Consider the following 25954-nt stretch of genomic DNA (forward strand, 5'->3'; position numbering starts at 1 on the left):
GGTTTGGGCACCTGGAGAAGCTCAGGTGATATCTGGGAGAAATTCCGGTGAAATTCGGGCGAAATTTGGGTGAAATTCGGACGAGTTTTGGAGTTTTTTGGTGGATTTTGGTTTCTTGGTGGGATCTCAGGTGGGTTTGGGCACCTGGAGAAGGTGTGGTGACACCTGGAGAAGCTCAGGTGATATCTGGATGGAGTTTAGGTGGAATTTGGGTGAAATTCGGACGAGTTTTGGGGTTTTTTGGTGGTTTTTGGTTCCCTGGTGGCATCTCAGGTGGGTTTGGGCACCTGCAGCAGCTCAGGTGACACCTGGAGAAGGTGTGGTGGCACCTGCAGAAGCTCAGGTGAAACCTGGATGGAGTTTGGGTGAGATTTGGGTGGAATTTGGGTGAAATTCGGACGAGTTTTGCGGTTCCTTGGTGGTTTTTGGTTCCCTGGTGGTGTCTCAGGTGGGTTTGGTGACACCTGGAGAAGGTGTGGTGACACCTGGAGAAGCTCAGGTCACACCTGGATGGAGTTTGGCTGAAATTTGGGTGAAATTTGGACGAGTTTTGGGGTTTTTTGGTGGTTTTTGGTTCCCTGGTGGCATCTCAGGTGGGTTTGGTCACACCTGGAGAAGGTGTGGTGGCACCTGGAGAAGCTCAGGTGATACCTGGGTGAAATTTGGGTGAAATTTGGGTGAAATTTGGGTGAAATTCGGACGAGTTTTGGGGGTTTTTGGTGGGTTTTGGTTCCTTGGTGGTATCTCAGGTGGGTTTGGGCACCTGGAGAAGGTGTGGTGGCACCTGGAGAAGCTCAGGTGACACCTGGGTGATATTTGGGTGGAATTTTGGTGAAATTCGGACGAGTTTTGGGGGTTTTTTGGTGGTTTTTGGTTTCCCTGGAGGCATCTCAGGTGGGTTTGAGGCACCAGGAGAAGCTCAGGTGACACCTGGATGGAGTTTGGGTGGAATTTAGGTGAAATTTGGACGAGTTTTGGGGTTTTTTGGTGGTTTTTGGTTCCCTGGAGGCATCTCAGGTGGGTTTGGGCACCTGGAGAAGGTGTGGTGTCACCTGGAGCAGCTCAGGTGACAACTGAGTGATATTTGGGGGAAATTTGGGTGAAATTTGGGTGAAATTCAGACGATTTTTGGGGTTTTTTGGTGGTTTTTAGTTCCTTGGAGGTATCTGAGGTGGGTTTGGTCACACCTGGAGAAGGTGTGGTGGCACCTGTAGGAGCTCAGGTGATACCTGGATGGAGTTTGTGTGGAATTTAGGTGAAATTTGGACGACTTTTGGGTTTTTTTGGTGGTTTTTGGTTCCCTGGTGGTATCTGAGGTGGGTTTGGTCACACCTGGAGGATCTCAGGTGACCCCTGGAGGATCTCAGGTGACACCTGCAGAAGCTCAGGTGATACCTGGATGGAGTTTAGGTGGAATTCAGACGAATTTTGGGGTTCCTTGGTGGTTTTTGGTTCCTTGGAGGTATCTCAGGTGGGTTTGGTGACACCTAGAGAAGGCGTGGTGGCACCTGGAGAAGGTGTGGTCACACCTGGCGAAGGCGTGGCGCCCAGGTGACGCCGTGCCCCCCGCGGCAGGTGGTGCGCATGGTGATGCGGCACCACGAGGAGCAGCGGCAGCGGCAGGAGCTCAGGTGACACCTGGATGAAGTTTAGGTGGAATTTGGGTGAAATTCGGACGACTTTTGGAGTTTTTTGGTGGTTTTTTTTGTCTGTGGTGATATCTGAGGTGGGTTTGGTCACACCTGGAGGATCTCAGGTGACCCCTGGAGGACCCCAGGTGCGGCGCCCAGGTGACGCCGTGTCCCCCCGCGGCAGGTGGTGCGCACAGTGATGCGGCACCACGAGGAGCAGCGGCAGCGGCAGGAGCTCAGGTGACACCTGGGCACACCTGGGTGAAATCTGGGTGAAATTTGGCCAACTTTTGGGGTTCCTTGGTGGTTTTTGGTTCCTTGGTGATATCTCAGGTGGGTTTGGGCACCTGGAGAAGCTCAGGTGATACCTGGATGGAGTTTGGGTGGAATTTAGGTGAAATTCGGACGACTTTTGGGGTTCTTTGGTGGTTTTTGGTTCCTTGGTGGCATCTCAGGTGGGTTTGGGGCACCTGGAGAAGGTGTGGTGGCACCTGCAGAAGCTCAGGTGATATCTGGATGAAGTTTGGGTGGAATTTAGGTGAAATTTGGTTGAGTTTTGGGGTTCTTTGGTGGTTTTTGGTTCCCTGGTGGTATCTGAGGTGGGTTTGGTGACACCTGGAGAAGGTGTGGTGACACCTGGAGAAGGTGTGGTGGCACCAGGAGAAGCTCAGGTGATACCTGCATGGAGGTTGGGTGAGATTTGGGTGGAATTTGGGTGAAATTCGGACGAGTTTTGGGGTTCCTTCGTGGTTCTTGGTTCCCTGGTGGTATCTGAGGTGGGTTTGGTCACACCTGGAGAAGGTGTGGTCACACCTGGAGAAGGTGCGGCGCCCAGGTGACGCCGTGTCCCCCCGCGGCAGGTGGTGCGCATGGTGATGCGGCACCACGAGGAGCAGCGGCAGCGGCAGGAGCGCGCCAAGCGCGAGGAGCAGGCCAAGCTGCGGCGCCTGGCCGCCGCCATCGCCCGCGAGGTGCGCCACTTCTGGAGCAGCGTCGAGAAGGTACCGGGGACACACCTGGGGACACCTGGGGACAGGTGGGGACAGGTGGGGGGACACCTGGGGACAGGTGGGGGGACACCTGGGGACAGGTGGGGACAGCTGGGGACAGCTGGGGATAGCTGGGGGGACAGGTGGGGACAGCTGGGGACAGGTGGGGGGCTTCTGGGGGGAGCTGGGGACAGGTGGGGGCAGCTGGGGACACCTGGGGGGACACCTGGGGACACCTGGGGACAGGTGGGGACAGGTGGAGGGACACCTTGGGACAGCTGGGGACACCTGGGGACACCTGGGGACACCTGGGGACAGGTGGGGACACACCTGGGGGGACACCTGGGGACAGCTGGGGACAGGTGGGGACAGGTGGGGGACACCTGGAGACATGTGGAGATACCTGGGGACACGTGGGGACACCTGGGAACACCTGGGGGGACACCTGGGGACATGTGGAGATACCTGGGGGGACACCTGGGGACACCTGGGGACATTTGGGGGGACACTTGGGGACAGCTCGGGGGACACCTGGGGACACCTGGGGACAGGTGGGGACACTTGGGGACAGGTGGAGATACCTGGGGACACCTGGGGGGTGCTGGGGACAGCTGGGGGGACAGCTGGGGACACCTGGGGACACCTGGAGGGACACCTGGGGATGGGTGGGGACACCTGGGGACATCTGGGGGGACAGCTGGGGGGACATCTGGGGACAGCTGGGGACAGCTGGGGACAGGTGGAGATACCTGAGGACAGGTGGGGACAGGTTGAGATACCTGGGGACACCTGGGGACAGGTGGGGGGACACCTGGGGACACCTGGGAACACCTGGGAACAGGTGGGGGGAGCTGGGGACACCTGGGGGGACACCTGGGGCCACCTGGAGACAGCTGGGGACAGGTGGAGATACCTGGGGACAGCTGGGGGCATCTGGGGGGACACCTGGGACACGTGGGGACAACTGGAGACGCACCTGGGGACATGTGGGGACATGTGGGACACACCTGGGGACAGGTGGAGACACCTGGGGGGACACCTGGGGAGAGCTGGGGGCATCTGGGGGACACCTGGGACACCTGGGGGGACACCTGGGGACAGGTGGGGACAGCTGGAGGCACACCTGGGACATCTGGGGAGAGCTGGGACACCCCTGGGGACACCTGGGGACAGGTGGAGATACCTGGGGACACACCTGGAGACACACCTGGGACACCTGAGGACAGCTGGGGGCTCCTGGGGGGAGCTGGGGACACACCTGGGGACACCTGGTGGCACTTGGGACACCTGGGGACACCTGGGACACCTGGGGGGCTTCTGGGGACAGCTGGGGTCAACCTGGGACACCTGGGGAGAGCTAGGACACACCTTGGCACATCCGGGGGCACCTGGGGGCACCTGGGGACACCTGAGGAGAGGAACCATGGCTGTGGTGGGTCCCGGTGGCCATTGATGGCCACTGGTGACCATTGATGACCTCCAATGACCATTGATGGCCATCGATGACCGTCGATGACCGTTGATGACTGTTGATGACCATTGATGACTGTTGATGGCCATTGGTGCTCATTGATGACCGTTGGTGCCCATTGATGACCATTGATGATCGTTGATGACTATTGATGACCATCGATGACCATTGATGACCATTGATGACTGTTGACCATTGATGACCATTGATGACTATCGGTGCCCATTGATGACTGTTGATGGCCATTGGTGCTCATTGATGACCGTTGGTGCCCATTGATGACCATTGATGATCGTTGATGACTATTGATGACCATCGATGACCATTGATGACCATTGATGACTGTTGACCATTGATGACCATTGATGACTATCGGTGCCCATTGATGACTGTTGATGGCCATTGGTGCTCATTGATGACCGTTGGTGCCCATTGATGACCATTGATGATCGTTGATGACTATTGATGACCATCGATGACCATTGATGACCATTGATGACTGTTGACCATTGATGACCATTGATGACTATCGGTGCCCATTGATGACTGTTGATGGCCACTGGTGCTCATTGATGACCGTTGGTGCCCATTGATGACCGTTGATGACCATCGATGGCCATTTGTGCCCATTGATGACTATCGGTGCCCATTGATGACCATCGATGACCATTGATGATTGTTGATGGCCATTGGTGCCCATTGATGATCGTTGGTGCCCATCGATGGCCATTTGTGCCCATTGATGACCATCGATGACCGTTGATGACCATTGATGACCGTTGATGACCATTGATGACCGTTGATGGCTATTGGTGCCCATTGATGACCGTTGATGACCATTGATGATTGTTGATGGCTATTGGTGCCCATTGATGACCGTTGATGGCCATTGATGACCATTGGTGCCCATTGATGACCATCGATGGCCATTGGTGCCCATTGATGACCGTTGATGGCCATTGATGACCATTGGTGCCTATTGATGACCGGTATGACCATTGATGACCATTGATGACCATCGATGGCCATTGGTGCGCATTGATGACCGTTGGTTCCTATTGATGACCGTTGATGACCATTGATGACTGTTGATGACCATTGGTGCCCATTGATGACCGGTATGACCATTGATGACCATCAATGGCCATTGGTGCCCATTGATGACCGTTGGTGCCCATTGATGACCGTTGATGACCATCGATGGCCATTGATGACCACTGATGACCATTGATGACCATTGAGGATCTCCAATGACCTCCAATGACTTCCTATGACCACTGGGCACCCGTCAATGATAATTGATGACTGCTGATGACCATCAATGACCATTGGTGCTCATCAATAACTGTTGATGGCTATTAGTGGCCATTGATGACCGTTGATGACCATTGGTGCCCATTGATCTCCAATGATCTCCAATGATCTCTGGGCACCTGTCGATGACCACTGATGACCGTTGATGGCCATTGATGACCATTGGTGCACATTTGTGACCATTGGTGCACCTTGGTAACCATCAATGACCATTGATGACCGTTGATGACCATTGATGGCCCTTGGTGCACATCAATGACCGTTGATGACCATTGGTGCCCATTGATCTCCAGTGATCTCCAATGATCTCTGGGCACCCATCAATGACCATTGATGGCCCTTGGTGCACATTGGTGACCATCAATGACCATTGATGACCACTGGTGACCATTGATGGCCCTTGGTGCACATCAATGACCGTTGATGAACCTTGGTGCCCATTGATCTCCAATGATCTCCAATGACCTCTGGGCACCCGTTGATGACCATTGATGACCGTTGATGACCATTGATGACCATTGGTGCACATTGGTGACCATCAATGACCATTGATGACCATTGGTGACCATTGATGGCCCTTGATGCACATCAATGACCATTGATGACCATTGGTGCACATTGGTGCCCATCAATGACCGTTGGTGACCATTGATGACCACTGGTGCCCATTGATGGCCCTTGGTGCACATCAATGACCATTGATGACCGTTGATGATCATTGATGGCCCTTGGTGCACATCAATGACCGTTGATGACCATTGGTGCCCATTGATCTCCAGTGATCTCCAATGACCTCTGGGCACCCATCAATGACCATTGATGACCGTTGATGACCATTGATGACCATTGATGCCTATTGATGACCGTTGATGACCATTAATGACCATTGGTGACCATTGGTGACCATTGATGACCATTGGTGCCCATCAATGACCACTGATGACCATTGATGACCACTGGTGACCATTGATGGCCCTTGGTGCCCGTCAATGACCGTTGATGACCGTTGGTGCCCATTGATCTCCAATGATCTCCAATGATCTCGGGGCACCCATCAATGACCATTGATGACCGTTGATGACCATTGGTGGCCGTTGGGTGCACATTGGTGACCATCAATGACCATTGATGACCATTGGTGACCATTGATGGCCCTTGGTGCACATCAATGACCGTTGATGACCATTGGTGCCCATTGATCTCCAGTGATCTCCAATGTTCTCTGGGCACCCATCAATGACCATTGGTGACTGTTGATGACCATTGGTGACCATTGGTGACCATCAATGACCATTGATGACCGTTGATGACCATTGATGGCCCTTGGTGCACATCAATGTCCGTTGATGACCGTTGGTGCCCATTGATCTCCAATGATCTCCAATGACCTCTGGGCACCCATCAATGACCATTGATGACCGTTGATGACCATTGATGCCTATTGATGACCGTTGATGACCATTGGTGACCATTGGTGCACATTGGTGCCCATCAATGACCACTGATGACCATTGATGACCGTTGATGACCATTGGTGGCCGTTGGGTGACCATTGGTGACCATTGGTGCACATTGGTGCCCATCAATGACCATCAATGACCATTGATGACCATTGGTGACCACTGGTGACCATTGATGGCCCTTGGTGCACATCAATGACCGTTGATGACCATTGGTGCCCATTGATCTCCAATGATCTCCAGTGATCTCTGGGCACCCATCAATGACCGTTGATGACCATTGGTGCCCATTGATCTCCAATGATCTCTGGGCACCCATCAATGACCATTGATGACCAGTGATGACCATTGATGACCATTGATGACCATTGGTGACCATTGATGACCATTGGTGACCATTGATGACCTTTGGTGACCTTTGGTGACCACTGTTGACCATTGATGACCATTGATGACCATCAATTACCATTAATGCCCATTAATGATCGCCAATGACCTCCAATGACCCCAACACCCTCCCTTGACCCTCCCCCCACATCCTCCCGGCCCCACCCCGGCACCCTTGGGTGCCGCCAGGTGAGCCCCAGGTGAGCTGGGTGCCGCCAGGTGAGCCCCAGGTGAGCCCCAGGTGAGCCTCTGGGCACCTTTGGGTGCCACCAGGTGAGCCCCAGGTGAGCTGGGTGCCACCAGGTGAGCTCTAGGTGTGCCCCAGGTGAGCTGGGTGCCACCAGGTGAGCTCCAGGTGAGCTGGGTGCCACCAGGTGAGCTCCAGGCGTGCCCCAGGTGAACTGGGTGCCACCAGGTGAGCTCCAGGTGAGCTGGGTGCCACCAGGTGAGCTCTAGGTGTGCCCCAGGTGAGCTGGGTGCCACCAGGTGAGCCCCAGGTGAGCTGGGTGCCGCCAGGTGAGCCCCAGGTGAGCCCCAGGTGAGCCTCTGGGCACCTTTGGGTGCCACCAGGTGAGCCCCAGGTGAGCCTCCGGGCGCCTTTGAGTGCCACCAGGTGAGCCGCCGGGAGCCCTTGGGTGCCGCCAGGTGTGCTCCAGGTGAGCTGGGTGCCGCCAGGTGAGCTCCAGGCACGCCCTGGTGCCACCAGGTGAGCTCCAGGTGTGCCCCAGGTGAGCTCGGTGCCACCAGGTGGCTGCTATGTGAGTGCCAGGTGAGCCTCTGGGCGCCCTGGGGTGCCGCCAGGTGAGCACCAGGTGGGCCCCAGGTGAGCTGGGTGCCACCAGGTGTGCTCCAGGTGAACTGGGTGCCACCAGGTGAGCTCCAGGTGAGCTGGGTGCCACCAGGTGAGCCCCAGGTGAGCCTCTGGGCGCCCTGGGGTGCCGCCAGGTGAGCTCCAGGTGAGCTGGGTGCCACCAGGTGAGCTCCAGGTGTGCCCCAGGTGAGCTGGGTGCCGCCAGGCGCGCCCCAGGTGTGCCCCAGGTGAGCTGGGTGCCACCAGGTGTGCCCCAGGTGAGCTGGGTGCCACCAGGTGTGCCCCAGGTGAGCTGGGTGCCACCAGGTGTGCCCCAGGTGAGCTGGGTGCCACCAGGTGTGCCCCAGGTGAGCTGGGTGCCACCAGGTGAGCTCCAGGTGTGCCCCAGGTGAGCTGGGTGCCGCCAGGTGTGCTCCAGGTGAGCTGGGTGCCACCAGGTGTGCTCCAGGTGAGCTCCAGGTGAGCTGGGTGCCACCAGGTGAGCTCCAGGTGAGCTGGGTGCCGCCAGGTGAGCTCCAGGTGTGCCCCAGGTGAGCTGGGTGCCACCAGGTGTGCTCCAGGTGAGCTGGGTGAGCCTCTGGGCGCCCTGGGGTGCCGCCAGGTGAGCGCCAGGCGGGCTCCAGGTGGGCCCCAGGTGTGCTCCAGGTGAACTGGGTGCCAACAGGTGAGCTCCAGGTGAACTGGGTGCCACCAGGTGAGCCCCAGGTGAGCCTCTGGGCGCCCTGGGGTGCCGCCAGGTGAGCTGGGTGCCGCCAGGTGAGCCCCAGGTGAGCCTCTGGGCACCTTTGGGTGCCGCCAGGTGCGCCCCAGGCGGGCGCCAGGTGAGCTGGGTGCCGCCAGGTGTGCCCCAGGTGAGCTGGGTGCCGCCAGGTGAGCTCCAGGTGAGCCTCTGGGCGCCCTGGGGTGCCGCCAGGTGAGCTGGGTGCCGCCAGGTGAGCCCCAGGTGAGCTGGGTGCCGCCAGGTGAGCCCCAGGTGAGCTGGGTGCCGCCAGGTGGGCCCCAGGTGAGCGCCGGGCGCGCCCCCCGCAGGTGGTGCAGTTCAAGCAGCAGTCGCGGCTGGAGGAGAAGCGCAAGAAGGCGCTGGACCTGCAGCTGGACTTCATCGTGGGGCAGACGGAGCGCTACTCGGACCTGCTGAGCCGCAGCCTCAACGCGCTGCCGCGGCCAGGTAACCCCGGGGACACACCTGGGACACACCTGGGCACCTAGGGACACACCTGGGGGGGTCTGGGACACACCTGGGGGGGTCTGGGACACACCTGGGGGGGTCTGGGACACACCTGGGGGGGTCTGGGACACACCTGGTGGGGTCTAGGGACACACCTGGGGGGGTTCAGGTGACACCCGGGGGCGCACACAGCGCTACTCGGACCTGCTGAGCCGCAGCCTCAACGCGCTGCCGCGGCCAGGTAACACCTGGGGGGACACACCTGGGACACACCTGGGACACACCTGGGGGCGCACACAGCGCTACTCGGACCTGCTGAGCCGCAGCCTCAACGCGCTGCCGCGGCCAGGTGACCCCGGGGACACACCTGGGACACATCTGGGGGGGTCTGGGACACACCTGGGGGGGTCTGGGACACACCTGGGGGGGTTCAGGGGACACCCGGGGGCGCACACAGCGCTACTCGGACCTGCTGAGCCGCAGCCTCAACGCGCTGCCGCGGCCAGGTGGCCCCGGGGACACACCTGGGGGGGTCTGGGACACACCTGGGACACACCTGGGACACACCTGGGACACACCTGGGGGGGTTCAGGTGACACCCGGGGGCGCACGCAGCACTACTCGGACCTGCTGAGCCGCAGCCTCAACGCGCTGCCGCGGCCAGGTAACCCCGGGGACACACCTGGGGGGACACCTGAGCACCTGGGGGGACACCTGGGCACCTAGGGGCACACCTGGGACACACCTGGGGGGGGTTCAGGTGACACCCAGGGGCGCACACAGCGCTACTCGGACCTGCCGAGCCGCAGCCTCAACGCGCTGCCGCGGCCAGGTAACCCCGGGGACACACCTGGGGGGGTCTGGGACACACCTGGGGGGTCTGGGACACACCTGGGGGGGTCTGGGACACACCTGGGGGGGTCTGGGACACACCTGGGGGTCTGGGGACACCCGGGGGCGCACACAGCGCTACTCAGACCTGCTGAGCCGCAGCCTCAACGCGCTGCCGCGGCCAGGTAACACTGGGGACACACCTGGGGGGACACCTGAGCACCTGGGGGGACACCTGAGCACCTGGGACACACCTGGGACACACCTGGGGGGGTCTGGGACACACCTGGGACACACCTGGGACACACCTGGGGGGGTTCAGGGGACACCCGGGGGCGCACACAGCGCTACTCGGACCTGCTGAGCCGCAGCCTCAACGCGCTGCCGCGGCCAGGTAACCCCGGGGACACACCTGGGGGGGTTTGGACACACCTGGGGGGGTCTGGGACACACCTGGGGGGGTCTGGGACACACCTGGGGGGGTCTGGGACACACCTGGGACACATCTGGGGGGGGTTGGGGACACCTGGAGGGGTTGAGTTGATATCTGAGGGGGCTTTGGGGTCACCCCTGGGTGCTGGGCGTGGCTCAGGCGTGGCTCAGGTGTCACCTCTGGGTGCTGGGTGTGGCTGAGGCGTGGCTCAGGTGTCACCCCTAGGTGTGGCTCAGGTGTCACCCCTGGGTGTGGCTCTGGTGTCACCCCTGGGTACTGGGCGTGGCTCAGGTATCACCTGTGGGTGTGGCTCAGGTGCCACCCCTGTGTGCTGGGTGTGGCTCTGGTGTCACCCCTGGGTATGGCTCAGGTGTCACCCCTGGGTGTGGCTTTGGGGGTCACCCCTGGGTGCTCAGGTGTGGCTCAGGTGTCACCTGTGGGCGTGGATCAGGTGTGGCTCAGGTGCCACCCCTGGGTGCTGGGTGTGGCTCAGGTGTCACCTGTGGGCGTGGCTCGGGTGCCACCCTTGGGTGCTGGGCGTGGCTCAGGTGCCACCCCTGGGTGCTGGGTGTGGCTCAGGTGTCACCCCTGGGTGCTGGGTGTGGCTCAGGTGTCACCCCTGGGTGCTGGGTGTGGCTCAGGTGTGGCTCAGGTGTCACCTGTGGGCGTGGCTCAGGTGTCACCCCTGGGTGCTGGGCGTGGCTCAGGTGCCACCCCTGGGTGCTGGGTGTGGCTCAGGCGTGGCTCAGGTGTCACCTCTGGGTGCTCAGGTGTCACCCCTGGGTGCTGGGTGTGGCTCAGGTGTCGCCCCTGGGCGTGGCTCAGGTGTCACCCCTGGGCGTGGCTCAGGTGTCACCCCTGGGTGCTGGGTGTGGCTCAGGTGTGGCTCAGGTGTCACCCCTGGGTGCTCAGGTGCCACCCCTGGGTGTGGCTCAGGTGTCACCCCTGGGTGCTGGGTGTGGCTCAGGTGTCACCCATGGGCGTGGCTCAGGTGTCACCCCTGGGTGCTCACCTGTCCCCCCCCCCGTTCTCCCCTCGCAGGTTCTGCAGAGAGCCCCCAGCGCCCCCTGGGGGACCTCCTGGGGACCCTCCCCCACCCGCAGGTACCCCTCTGCCCCTCCCCCACCCACCTGTGTCCCTCCCCCACCTGCAGGGACTGCCCCTCCCCCACCCTGGGCTGCCCCTCCCCCACCCACAGGTACCCCTTTGCCCCTCCCCCACCTACATGTGCCCCTCCCCCACCCACCTCTGCCCCTCCCCCACCCGCAGGTACCCCTGTGCCCCTCCCCCACCCACCTGTGTCCCTCCCCCACCCACAGGTACCCCTCTGCCCCTCCCCCACCCTGAGCTCTGCCCCTCCCCCACCCGCAGGGACCGCCCCTCCCCCACCCTGGGCTGCCCCTCCCCCACCCGCAGGTACCCCTCTGCCCCTCCTCCACTCTGAGCTCTGCCCCTCCCCCACCCGCAGGGACTGCCCCTCCCCCACCCATGGGTCCTGCCCCTCCCCCCACCCACAGGTACCCACGCCCCTCCCCCACCCTGAGCTCTGCCCCTCCCCCACCCACGGGTGCCGCCCCTCCCCCACAGGTACTGCCACCCCTCCCCCACCCTGAGCAATGCCCCTCCCCCACCCACCTGTGCCCCACCCACCTGCGCCCCTCCCCCATCCACACGGGTACTGCCCCTCCCCCACCCTGAGCTCTGCCCCTCCCCCACCCTCAGGTACGCCTGCCCCTCCCCCACCCTGAGCCGGGCCCGTCCCCCACCCATGGGTCCTGCCCCTCCCCCCACCCACATGTACCTGTGCCCCTCCCCCACCCTGAGCAATGCCCCTCCCCCACCCACCAATGCCCCTCCCCCAGCCATCTGTACTGCCCCTCCCCCACCCTGACTTGTGCCCCACCTCCCCCACCCTGACTTGTGCCCCTCCCCCACCCACCTGTGCCCCTCCCCCCACCCACAGGTACCCCTGCCCCTCCCCCACCCTGAGCTCTGCCCCTCCCCCACAGGTCCTGCCGCCCCTCCCCCACCCTGACTTGTGCCCCTCCCCCACCCTCAGGTACCCCTGCCCCTCCCCCACCCACCTGTGCCCCTCCCCCCATCCTGCGATGCCCCTCCCCCACCCACAGGTGCCGCCCCTCCCCCCACCTCACCGGTACCGACCCTCCCCCACCCACAGGTGCCTGCGCCCCTCCCCCACCCACGGGTGCCTGCCGCCCCTCCCCCCACCCTGAGCTGCCACCCCTCCCCCACCCTGACTTGTGCCCCTCCCCCACCCACAGGTACCACCCCTCCCCCACCCTGCTGTGCCCCTCCCCCCCCCACAGGTACCCCTGTGCCCCTCCGCCACCCTGAGCTCTGCCCCTCCCCCACCCATGGGTGCCGCCCCTCCCCCACCCTGCTGTGCCCCACCCACGGGTGCCTGCGCCCCTCCCCCACCCTAAGCTGTGCCCCTCCCCCACCCACAGGTACCCCTGTGTCCCTCCCCCACCCACGGGTGCCGCCCCTCCCCCCATCCTGCGATGCCCCTCCCCCACCCACGGGTGCCTGCCGCCCCTCCCCCACCCACGGGTGCCTGTGCCCCTCCCCCTCCCGCAGGTGCTGGGCGCCCCCCGCGCCCCTCCCCCGCCCTGGGCGCCGCGGGACGAGGACGAGGAGTTCCAGGCGCACGAGGAGGAAGGTCGGGGGGGGAGGGGCACGGGGGGAGGGGGAGGGGCACCAAGGGGGAGGGGGAGGGGTCGGCACCGCTTTAAAGGGAATTTTTTTACCGTTTTTGGGGTTTTTTTACCCAATTTTTTGGATTTTTTTGACGATTTTTGGAGGGTTTTTAGCGATTTTTTTATTATTTTTTTAAAAGAATTGATTTTGGGCCATTTTTACCCATTTTGGGTTTTTTTAGAATTGATTCTGGGCGATTTTTTACCCATTTTGGATTTTTTTAGAATCGATTTTGGGCAATTTTTACCCATTTTGGGGTTTTTTTGTAATTTTTTAGAATCGATTTTAGGCGATTTTTACCCATTTTGGATTTTTTTTGAATTTTTTCAGAATCGATTTTGGGCGATTTTTACCCATTTTGGATTTTTTTTGACGATTTTTGGAGGGTTTTTAGCGATTTTTTTAAAATTATTTTTTTAGAATCGATTTTGGGCGATTTTTACCCATTTTGGAATTTTTTTTGGAATTTTTTTAGAATTGATTTTGGGCGATTTTTACCCCGTTTTGGGACTTTTTTAAAAAATGAATTTTTGAGGGTTTTTAGCCATCTTTTTGGCTTTTAAAAAATTGATTTTGGGTAATTTTTACCTGTATTGCGGATTTTAAAATTATTTTTGATGATTTCTGGCGATTTTTCAGTTTTTAAAATGACTTTGGCTGATTTTTACCCATTTTTGGCTGTTTTTTACCCATTTTTGGGATTTTTTTTAAACGATTTTTTGAGGGTTTTTAGCGATTTTTCAATTTTTTTTAAAATTATTTTGGGTGATTTTCACCTGTTTTGGGGATTCAAAAATGATTTTTGATGATTTTTGGCGACTTTTTTTTTGGATTTTTAAAATTATTCTGGGTGATTTTTACCCGGTTTCGGCATTTTTAAAAAGCGCCATTTGGGGACATTTGGGGACATTTTGGGGCCATTTTGGTGAAATTCGATGAATTTTGATGACTTTGTGACATTTTGGGGCCATTTGATGACATTTGGTGACATTTTGGGGCCATTTTGGTAAAATTCGATGACTTTTGATGACTTTTGGTGACATTTGGTGACATTTTGGTGACATTTGGGGACATTTTGGTGAAATTCGATGACTTTTGATGACATTTGGTGACATTTTGGGGCCATTTTGGTTGAATTCGATGACTTTTGATGACATTTGGGGACATTTGGTGACATTTTGGGGACATTTGATGACTTTTGATGACTTTGGTGACATTTTGGTGACATTTGATGATTTTGGTGACATTTTGGGGACATTTGGTGACATTTTGCGGCCATTTTGGTTCAATTCGATGACTTTCGGTGACTTTTGATGACATTTTGATGACATTTTGATGACTTTTGATGACTTTGGTGACTTTTGGTGACATTTGTTGACATTTGATGACATTTTGGGGCCATTTTGGTTAAATTCAATGACTTTGGCGACTTTTGGTGACTTTTGTTGACATTTGATGACATTTTGGGGACATTTTGGGGCCATTTTGGTTCAATTCGATGACTTTCGGTGACTTTTGGTGACATTTTGGTGACTTTTGATGAGTTTTGGTGACTTTTGGTGACTTTTGTTGACATTTGGTGACATTTTGGGGATATTTGGTCACATTTTGGGGCCATTTTAGTTCAATTCGATGACTTTTGATGACTTTTGGTGACATTTTGATGATTTCTGGTGACATTTTTTGGCCATTTTGGTGACTTTTGATGACTTTTCGGTGACATTTGATGACTTTGATGACATTTGGTGACATTTGGTGACCTTTGATGACATTTGGTGACATTTGGTGACATTTGGTGACATTTTGGGGACATTTTGGTTAAATTCGATGACTTTTGGTGACATTTTGATGATTTTTGGTGACATTTTGGGGCCATTTTGGTGACTTTTGATGGCTTTTGGGTGACATTTGGTGACTTTTGGTGACATTTTGGGATATTTGGGTGATATTTTGGTTAAATTCGATGACTCTTGGTGACTTTTGGTGACATTTTGGGGCCATTTGGTGACATTTTGGGGACTTTTTGGTGACTTTTGGTGACATTTTGGGGCCATTTGATGACTTTTGATGACTTTTGGTGACATTTGGGTGACATTTGATGACATTTTGGGGCCATTTTGGTGAAATTCGATGACTTTTGATGTCTTTTGACGACATTTTGTGGCTTTTGGTGACGTTTGATGACTTGGTGACGTTTTGGTGATTTTTGGTGACATTTTGGGGCCATTTTGGTGACTTTTGATGGCTTTTGGGGACATTTTGGGGACATGTGATGACTTTCGGTGACATTTGGTGACATTTTGGTTAAATTCGATGACTTTTGGTGACATTTTGGGGACATTTGGGGACATTTGGTGACATTTTGGGGCCATTTTGGTGAAATTCGATGACTTTTGATGACTTTTGGTGACATTGGGGACATTTGGTGCCATTTGGTGACATTCGATGACTTTTGATGACTTTGTGACGTTTGGTGACATTTTGGTGACTTTTTGGGGCCATTTTGGTTAAATTCAATGACTTTTGATTTTGTGACATTTTGGGGCCATTTGGTGACATTTTGGGGACATTTTGGTGACTTTTGATGACTTGGGTGCCATTTGATGACTTTTGATGACTTTTGGTGACATTTTTGGGAAAATTGGGGACATTTTGGGGCCATTTTGGTGACTTTTGGTGACATTTTGGGGCCATTTGATGACTTTTGATGACTTTTGATGACTTCTGATGACTTTTGGTGACGTTTGGATGACATTTGGTGCCATTTGGTGACATTTTGGTGCCATTTGATGACTTTTGATGACTTTTGGTGACATTTTGGGGCCATTTTGGGGCCATTTGATGACATTTGGTGACATTTTGGGGCCATTTGGTGACATTTGGTGACATTTTGGGGCCATTTGATGACATTTGGTGACATTTTGGGGACATTTGGTGACATTTTGGTGACATTTGGTGACTTTTTGGGGCCGTTTTGGGTGGCTTTTGATGACTTTCGGTGACATTTGGTGACATTTTGGGGCCATTTTGGTAAAATTCGATGACTTTTGATGACTTTGTGACATTTTGGGGCCGTTTTGGTGACATTTTGGGGACATTTGGGTGACTTTTGATGACTTTTGATGATTTTTGGTGACATTTTTGGGAAAATTGGGGACATTTTGGTGACGTTTGGGTGACTTTTGGTGACATTTTGGGGCCATTTTGGTGACATTTTGGGGACATTTTGGTGACTTTTGATGACTTGGGTGCCATTTGATGACTTTTGGTGACATTTTGGTGAAATTTGATGACTTTTGATGACTTTTGGTGACAATTTGGGAAAATTGGGGACATTTTGGTGACTTTCTGGTGACTTTTGGTGACATTTTGGGGACATTTGATGACTTTTGATGATTTGATGACTTTTGATGACTTTTGGTGACATTTTGGGGCCATTTTGGTGACATTTTGATGACTTTTGGTGACATTTGGGTGACTTTTGATGACTTTTGATGAATTTGTGACATTTTGGGGCCATTTTGGTGAAATTTGATGACTTTTGATGACTTTTGGTGACATTTAGTGACTTTTGGTGACATTTTCGGGCCATTTTGGTGAAATTTGATGAATTTTGGAGACATTTGATGACATTTCGGGGCCATTTTGGTGAAATTCAATGACTTTTGATGACTTTTGGTGACGTTTGGGTGACTTTTGGTGACATTTTGGGGCCATTTTGGTTAAATTCGATGACTTTTGATGACTTTGTGACTTTTTGGGGCCACTTTGTGACATTTTGGTGACTTTTGGTGACATTTTGGTGAAATTCAATGACTTTTGATGACTTTTGGTGACATTTCGGGGCCATTTGATGACATTTTGGGGCCATTTTGGTGACTTGGTGACTTTTGGGTGCCATTTGATGACTTTTGGTGACATTTTGGGGCCATTTTGGTGACATTTGGGGACATTTTGGGGCCATTTTGGTTAAATTCGATGACTTTTGATGACTTTGTGACATTTTGGGGCCATTTGATGACATTTGATGACATTTTGGGGCCATTTTGGTTAAATTCGATGACTTTCGGTGACTTTGGTGACTTTTGGTGACATTTGGTGACATTTTGGGGCCATTTTGGTTCAATTCGACATTTGATGACTTTTAGTGGCATTTTGGTGCCATTTTGGTGACTTTTGGTGACATTTTGGGGCCATTTGATGACATTTGGTGACATTTTGGGGACATTTGGGGACATTTTGGGGCCATTTTTGGTGGCTTTTGATGACTTTCGGTGACATTTGGTGCCATTTGGTGACATTTTGGGGACATTTTGGGGACATTTTGGTTAAATTCAATGACTTTTGATGACTTTGTGACATTTTGGGGACATTTGGTGACATTTTGGTGACATTTGGGGGCATTTAGGGAACATTTTGGTTAAATTTGATGACTTTCGGTGACATTTTGATGATTTTTGGTGACATTTTGGGGACATTTTGGTGAAATTCAATGACTTTTGATGACTTTGTGACATTTTGGGGCCATTTTGGTGAAATTTGATGACTTTTGATGACTTTTGGTGACGTTTGGGTGACTTTTGGTGCCATTTGGTGACATTTTGGGGCCATTTTGTTTAAATTCAATGACTTTTGATGACTTTGTGACATTTTGGGGCCATTTTGGTGAAATTTGATGACTTTTGATGACTTTTGGTGACATTTTTGGGAAAATTGGGGACATTTTGGTGACTTTTTGGTGACTTTTGGTGACATTTGGGTGACTTTTGGTGACATTTTGGTGACTTTTTGGGGCCATTTTGGTGAAATCCAATGACTTTTGATGACTTTGTGACATTTTGGGGCCATTTGGTGACATTTTGGGGCCATTTTGGTGACTTTTGATGACTTGGGTGCCATTTGATGACTTTTGGTGACATTTTGGTGACATTTGATGACTTTTGATGATTTGATGACTTTTGATGACTTTTGGTGACATTTTTGGGAAAATTGGGGACATTTTGGTGACTTTCTGGTGACTTTTGGTGACATTTTGGGGACATTTGATGACTTTTGATGATTTGATGACTTTTGATGACTTTTGGTGACATTTTGGGGCCATTTTGGTGATGTTTGATGACTTTTGGTGATGTTTCGGTGATTTTTTGTGACATTTGGGGGACATTTGATGACATTTGGTGCCATTTTGGGGACATTTGGGGACATTTGGGGGCCATTTTTGGTGGCTTTTGATGACTTTCGGTGACATTTGGTGCCATTTGGTGACATTTGGGTGACATTTTGGTGAAATTCAATGACTTTTGGTGACTTTGTGACATTTTGGGAACCTTTTGGTTAAATTCAATGACTTTCGGTGACATTTGGTGACTTTTGGTGACATTTTGGGGATATTTGGGTGATATTTTGGTTAAATTCGATGACTCTTGGTGACTTTTGGTGACATTTGGTGCCATTTGGTGACATTTTGGGGACACTTTGGTGACATTTGGTGATATTTGGTGACATTTTGGGGCCATTTTGGTTAAATTCAATGACTTTTGATGACTTTGTGACATTTTGGGGCCATTTGGTGACATTTTGGTGACTTTTGGGTGACATTTGGCGACATTTGATGACTTTTGATGACTTTTGGGTGCCATTTGGTGACTTTTGGGTGACATTTGGTGACATTTGATGACTTTTGATGACTTTTGGGTGCCATTTGATGACTTTCGGTGACATTTGGTGACATTTTGGGGCCATTTGGGGCCATTTTGGTGACTTTTGATGACTTTTGGGTGACATTTGGTGACATTTTGGGGCCAACTGGTGACATTTGGGTGACTTTTGGTGAAATTCGATGACTTTTGATGACTTTCAGTGACATTTTGGTTACATTTGGTGACATTTTGGGGACATTTGGTGACATTTTGGGGCCGTTTTGGTGACTTTTGCTGACTTTTGGGTGACATTTGAGGACATTTGGGAACATTTTGGGGACATTTGGTGACATTTTGATGACATTTTGGGGCCATTTGGTGCCATTTGGTGACATTTGGTGACATTTGTGTGACATTTGATGACTTCTGGTGACTTTGGGAGACATTTGGGTGACCTTTGGTGGCGCTTTGGGGACATTTGGTGATGTCGTGGTGACACTGGGAGTAATTTGATGCCATTTGTCTCCATTTTGCTGCTTTTCGGTGCCATTTTGACCCCATTTGGCGCCATTTTGATGCCATTTGGCGCCATTTTGACACCATTTGGTGCCATTTTGATGCCGTTTGGCGCCGTTTTGGTGCCATTTGGTGTCATTTTGGTGCCATTTTGGTGCCGTTTGGCGCCGTTTCGGTGCCATTTGGTGCCATTTTGGTGCCGTTTGGCGCCGTTTCGGTGCCATTTTGGTGCCATTTGGTGTCATTTTGGTGCCGTTTGGCGCCATTTCGGTGCCGTTTCGGTGCCATTTGCGTGTCGCCGTCGCCAGGTGAGGACGAGGAGGACACGATCGCGGCCCAGGAGCGCCTGGAGGGCGACGTCGATCACCAGCAGGAGCTCGACGACCTCGCCAGGGAGGGTGAGGGACCCGGAACGCCCCAAAACCGCCCCAAAATACCCCAAAATCACCTCAAAACACCCCAAAATCACCCCAAAATCTCCCCAAAATCACCTCAAAACACCCCAAAATCACCCCAAAAACACCCCAAAATCACCTGAAATTACCCCAAAATCACCTCAAAACACCCCAAAATCACCCCAAAATCACCCAAAATCACTGAAATCACCCCAAAATCACCCCCAAAACACCCCAAAATCACCTCAAAACACCCCAAAAATGCACAAAAATCACCCCAAAATCACCTCAAAAATCACCCAAAAAATCACCCCAAATTACCCCAAAATCTCCTCAAAATCACCCCAAAATACCCAAAATTACCCCAAAACGCTCCAAAATCGCCTCAAAATCAACCCTAAAATCATCCTAAAATCATCCCAAAACACCCCAAATTCACCTGAAAATACCCCAAAATACCCCAAAATCACCTCAAAATACCTGAAATTACCCCAAAATCACCTCAAAACACCCCAAAATCGCCTGAAATTACCCCAAAATCACCCCCAAAACAGCCCAAAAATACCTAAAATTACCCCAAAATCACCCCCAAAATCACTGAAATTACCCCAAAATCACCCCGAAAATCACCCCCAAAATCACCTGAAATCACCCCAAAATCACCTCAAAACACCCCAAAATCACATAAAATTACCCCCAAATCACCCCAAAAACACCCCAAAATCACCTGAAAACACCTGAAATTGCCCCAAAATCACCTCAAAACACCCCAAAATTACTGAAATTACCCCAAAATCACCCGAAATCAGCCGCGGAATCCCCTGGAATTCCCCTCAAACGCCCCGGAATCACCCCAGATCAGCTCAGGTGTGGCTCAGGTGTGTCTCAGGTGTATCTCAGGTGTGTCTCAGGTGTGTCTCAGGTGTGTCCAGGTGTGTTCAGGTGTATCTCAGGTGTATCTCAGGTGTGTCTCAGGTGTATCTCAGGTGTGTCTCAGGTGTGTCTCAGGTGTGTCTCAGGTGTATCTCAGGTGTATCTCAGGTGTGTCTCAGGTGTGTCTCAGGTATCTCAGGTGTGTCTCAGGTGTGTCCCAGGTGTGTCTCAGGTGTATCTCAGGTGTATCTCAGGTGTGGCTCAGGTGTGTCTCAGGTGGCTCAGGTGTGTCTCAGGTGGCTCAGGTGTGTCTCAGGTGTGTCTCAGGTGTGTCTCAGGTGGCTCAGGTGTGTCTCAGGTGTGTCTCAGGTGTGTCTCAGGTGGCTCAGGTGTGTCTCAGGTGTGTCTCAGGTGGCTCAGGTGTGTCTCAGGTGTGTCTCAGGTGTGTTCAGGTGTATCTCAGGTGTATCTCAGGTGTGTCTCAGGTGTATCTCAGGTGTGTCTCAGGTGTGTCTCAGGTGTGTCTCAGGTGTGTTCAGGTGTATCTCAGGTGTATCTCAGGTGTATCTCAGGTGTGTCTCAGGTGTGTCTCAGGTGTGTTCAGGTGTATCTCAGGTGTATCTCAGGTGTGTTCAGGTGTATCTCAGGTGTATCTCAGGTGTGTCTCAGGTGTATCTCAGGTGTGTCTCAGGTGTGTCTCAGGTGTGTCTCAGGTGTGTTCAGGTGTATCTCAGGTGTATCTCAGGTGTATCTCAGGTGTATCTCAGGTGTGTCTCAGGTGTGTCTCAGGTGTATCTCAGGTGTATCTCAGGTGTATCTCAGGTGTGTCTCAGGTGTGTCTCAGGTGTGTCTCAGGTGTGTTCAGGTGCTCTCAGGTATCTCAGGTGTGTTCCAGGTGTCTCAGGTACTCCCCCAGGTAGCTCAGGTGTATCTCAGGTGTATCTCAGGTGCCCCCAGGTAACCCCCAGCTGTGTCTCAGGTGTGTTCAGGTGCTCTCAGGTGCTCTCAGCTGCTCTCAGGTGTATCTCAGGTGTGTTCAGGTGCCCCCAGGTAACCCCCAGGTGTGTTCAGGTGCCCCCAGGTGCTCTCAGGTGTATCTCAGGTGCCCCCAGGTGCTCTCAGGTACCCCCCCCCCGGTATCTCAGGTGTATCTCAGGTGTATCTCAGGTATCTCAGGTCCCCCCCCGGTATCTCAGGTGTATCTCAGGTGTGTTCAGGTGCTCTCAGGTAACCCCCAGGTATGTTCAGGTGTATCTCAGGTCCCCCCCCAGGTATCTCAGGTGTATCTCAGGTGTGTTCAGGTGTCCCCAGGTAACCCCCAGCTGTGTTCAGGTGCCCCCAGGTAACCCCCAGGTGTGTCCCAGGTATCTCAGGTGCCCCCAGGTATCTCAGGTGTATCTCAGGTGTGTCTCAGGTGCCCCCAGGTAACCCCCAGCTGTGTCTCAGGTATCTCTGGTGTTCCCCAGGTATCTCAGGTGTATCTCAGGTGTGTCTCAGGTGCCCCCAGGTAACCCCCAGGTGTGTTCCAGGTGCTCTCAGGTATCTCAGGTCCCCCCCCGGTATCTCAGGTGTATCTCAGGTGTGTCTCAGGTGCCCCCAGGTAACCCCCAGCTGTGTCTCAGGTATCTCTGGTGTTCCCCAGGTATCTCAGGTGTATCTCAGGTGTGTCTCAGGTATCTCAAGTGTGTCTCAGGTGTGTTCAGGTGCCCCCAGGTAACCCCCAGGTGTGTCTCAGGTATCTCAGGTGTTCCCAGGTAACCCCCAGGTGTGTTCAGGTGCCCCCAGGTAACCCCCAGGTGTGTCTCAGGTATCTCAGGTGTTCCCAGGTAACCCCCAGGTGTGTTGCAGGTGCTCTCAGGTGTGTCTCAGGTGTGTCTCAGGTATCTCAGGTCCCCCCCCAGGTATCTCAGGTGTATCTCAGGTGTGTCTCAGGTGCTCCCAGGTGCCCCCAGGTAACCCCCAGGTGTGTTCAGGTGCCCCCAGGTAACCCCCAGGTGCTCCCAGGTGCCCCCAGGTAACCCCCAGCTGTGTTCAGGTGTATCTCAGGTATCTCAGGTCCCCCCCTGGTATCTCAGGTGTATCTCAGGTGTGTTCAGGTGCCCCCAGGTAACCCCCAGGTGTATCTCAGGTATCTCAGGTGCTCTCAGGTGTATCTCAGGTGTGTCTCAGGTGCTCCCAGGTGCCCCCAGGTAACCCCCAGGTGTGTTCCAGGTGCTCTCAGGTAACCCCCAGGTGTGTTCAGGTGCCCCCAGGTGCCCCCAGGTGTGTCTCAGGTGCTCCCAGGTGCCCCCAGGTGACCCCCAGGTGTGTTGCAGGTATCTCAGGTGTATCTCAGGTGTGTCTCAGGTGCTCCCAGGTGCCCCCAGGTAACCCCCAGGTGTGTTCAGGTGCCCCCAGGTAACCCCCAGCTGTGTTCAGGTGTATCTCAGGTATCTCAGGTCCCCCCCCAGGTATCTCAGGTGTATCTCAGGTGCTCCCAGGTGCTCCCAGGTGACCCCCAGGTGTGTTCCAGGTGCTCCCAGGTGCCCCCAGGTAACCCCCAGGTGTGTTCAGGTGCCCCCAGGTGTGTCTCAGGTGCCCCCAGGTAACCCCCAGGTGTGTTCCAGGTATCTCAGGTGTATCTCAGGTGTGTTCAGGTGCCCCCAGGTAACCCCCAGGTGTGTTCAGGTGTATCTCAGGTGCTCCCAGGTGCCCCCAGGTAACCCCCAGGTGTGTTCCAGGTGCTCCCAGGTGACCCCAGGTGACCCCCAGGTGTATCTCAGGTGTGTTCAGGTGCCCCCAGGTGACCCCCAGGTGTATCTCAGGTGTGTCTCAGGTGCCCCCAGGTAACCCCCAGCTGTGTTCAGGTGTATCTCAGGTATCTCAGGTCCCCCCCCAGGTATCTCAGGTGTGTCTCAGGTGTGTCTCAGGTGCTCCCAGGTGCCCCCAGGTGACCCCCAGGTGTGTTGCAGGTATCTCAGGTAATCCCCAGGTGACCCCCAGGTGTGTTCCAGGTGTCTCAGGTAACCCCCAGGTGACCCCCAGGTGTGTTGCAGGTATCTCAGGTGTATCTCAGGTGTATCTCAGGTGTATCTCAGGTGTGTCTCAGGTGCTCCCAGGTGCCCCCAGGTAACCCCCAGGTGTATCTCAGGTGCCCCCAGGTGCTCCCAGGTGACCCCCAGGTGTGTTGCAGGTATCTCAGGTGTATCTCAGGTGTGTTCAGGTGCCCCCAGGTGACCCCCAGGTGTGTTGCAGGTGCGCTGCCCATGGAGGAGCTGCTGCAGCGTTACCGCGGCGCCTTCACCGACTCCGACTGCGACTCCGCCCCCGGCGCCAGCAGCACGCGCTCAGGTGAGCTCACCTGGGACAGGTAACGCACCTGGGACAGGTCACACCTGGGGACAGGTAACACCCAGGTAACTCACCTGGGACAGGTAACACCCACCTAGGTGAGCTCACCTGGGACAGGTAACACACCTGGGGACAGGTAACACCCGCTCAGGTAACTCACCTGGGGACAGGTAACACACCTGGGGACAGGTAACACCCGCTCAGGTAACTCACCTGGGGACAGGTAACACCCACTCAGGTGAGCTCACCTGGGACAGGTAACGCCCACTCAGGTGAGCTCACCTGGGACAGGTAACGCCCACTCAGGTGAGCTCACCTGGGACAGGTAACGCCCACTCAGGTAACTCACCTGGGGACAGGTAACACCCGCTCAGGTGAGCTCACCTGGGGACAGGTAACACCCAGGTAACACACCTGGGACAGGTAACACCCAGGTAATGCACCTGGGACAGGTAACACCTGCTCAGGTAACGCACCTGGGACAGGTAACACCCAGGTAACGCACCTGGGACAGGTGACACCCGCTCAGGTGAGCTCACCTGGGACAGGTAATGCACCTGGGGACAGGTAACACCCGCTCAGGTGAGCTCACCTGGGACAGGTGACGCACCTGGGACAGGTAACACTCCTGGGGACGGGTAACACCCACTCAGGTGAGCTCACCTGGGACAGGTAAGGCACCTGGGGACAGGTAACGCCCAGGTAACGCACCTGGGACAGGTAACGCACCTGGGACAGGTAACACCCAGGTAACACACCTGGGACAGGTAACGCCCACTCAGGTAACTCACCTGGGGACAGGTAACACCCGCTCAGGTGAGCTCACCTGGGACAGTGTTTGTAACACCTGTGTCACCAATCCTGCCCTGGTGTGCCATTTACCTGCCCAGGTGTGTCACAGACCCCACCCAGGTGCCATTTACCTGCCCAGGTGCACCCCAAACCCCACCCAGGTGTCATTTACCTGTCCAGGTGCGCCCCAAACCCCACCCAGGTGTCATTTACCTGTCAAGGTGCGCCCCAAACCCCACCCAGGTGCGCCCCGCCCCTCCCCAGGTGTCTCCCAGACCACTCCAGGTCCACCTTAGGCCCCACCCAGGTGCCATTTACCTGTCCAGGTGTGCTCCAAACCCCACCCAGGTGTGCCCCACCCCACCCAGGTACCATTTACCTGTCCAGGTGTGTCACAGGCCCCACCCAGGTGCCATTTACTTGTCCAGGTGTGCTCCAGACCCCACAGAGGTGTGCTAGAGACCCCACCCAGCTGCGCCCCGCCCCTCCCCAGGTGTGCCCCACCCCTGCCCGGGTGTATCACAGACCCCACCCAGGTGCCATTTACTTGCCCAGGTGTGCTCCAAACCCCACCCAGGTACCATTTACCTGCCCAGGTGCACCCCAAACCCCACCCAGGTGCACCCCAAACCCCACCCAGGTGTCATTTACCTGTCCAGGTGTGCTGTGAGCCCCACCCAGGTGTCATTTACCTGCCCAGGTGTGTCACAGACCCCACCCAGGTGTCATTTACCTGCCCAGGTGTGCTCTAAACCCCACCCAGCCCCACCCAGGTGTGCTCCAACCCCCACCCAGCTGCACCCCGCCCCTCCCCAGGTGTGCCCCACCCCTCCCCAGGTGTGCTCCAAACCCCACCCAGGTGTCATTTACCTGTCCAGGTGTGCCCCAAACCCCACCCAGGTGCCATTTACCTGCCCAGGTGTGCCCCAAACCCCACCCAGGTGCCATTTACCTGCCCAGGTGTGTCACAGGCCCCACCCAGGTGCTGTTTACCTCCCCAGGTGTGCCCCAAACCCCACCCAGGTGCCATTTACCTGCCCAGGTGTGCTCTAAACCCCACCCAGGTGCTGTTTACCTCCCCAGGTGTGCCCCAAACCCCACCCAGGTGTCATTTACCTGCCCAGGTGTGCTCGAAGCCCCACCCAGGTGCACCCCAAACCCCACCCAGGTGCCTTTTACCTGCCCAGGTGCACCCC

General features: G+C 54.9%; 1 protein-coding gene across 1 annotated transcript in view; it reads left to right on the forward strand.

Moving 5' to 3' along the window:
- Window positions 1-2491: 2491 nt before the first annotated feature.
- Window positions 2492-25954, forward strand: part of LOC120747911 (helicase SRCAP-like) — a gene marked incomplete at both ends in the record, with an annotated part of 39783 nt that continues 16320 nt past the window's right edge. The window contains 6 exons of the mRNA XM_040053962.2: window positions 2492-2632; window positions 9093-9231; window positions 11537-11598; window positions 13094-13175; window positions 19677-19766; window positions 23871-23966. Of these exons, the coding sequence (XP_039909896.2) occupies window positions 2492-2632; window positions 9093-9231; window positions 11537-11598; window positions 13094-13175; window positions 19677-19766; window positions 23871-23966 (610 nt within the window). The remainder of the gene's footprint in view (window positions 2633-9092; window positions 9232-11536; window positions 11599-13093; window positions 13176-19676; window positions 19767-23870; window positions 23967-25954) is intronic.

This window comes from Hirundo rustica, unplaced genomic scaffold (assembly GCF_015227805.2).
Source record: "Hirundo rustica isolate bHirRus1 unplaced genomic scaffold, bHirRus1.pri.v3 scaffold_292_arrow_ctg1, whole genome shotgun sequence".
In the NCBI taxonomy this organism is placed as follows: domain Eukaryota; kingdom Metazoa; phylum Chordata; class Aves; order Passeriformes; family Hirundinidae; genus Hirundo; species Hirundo rustica.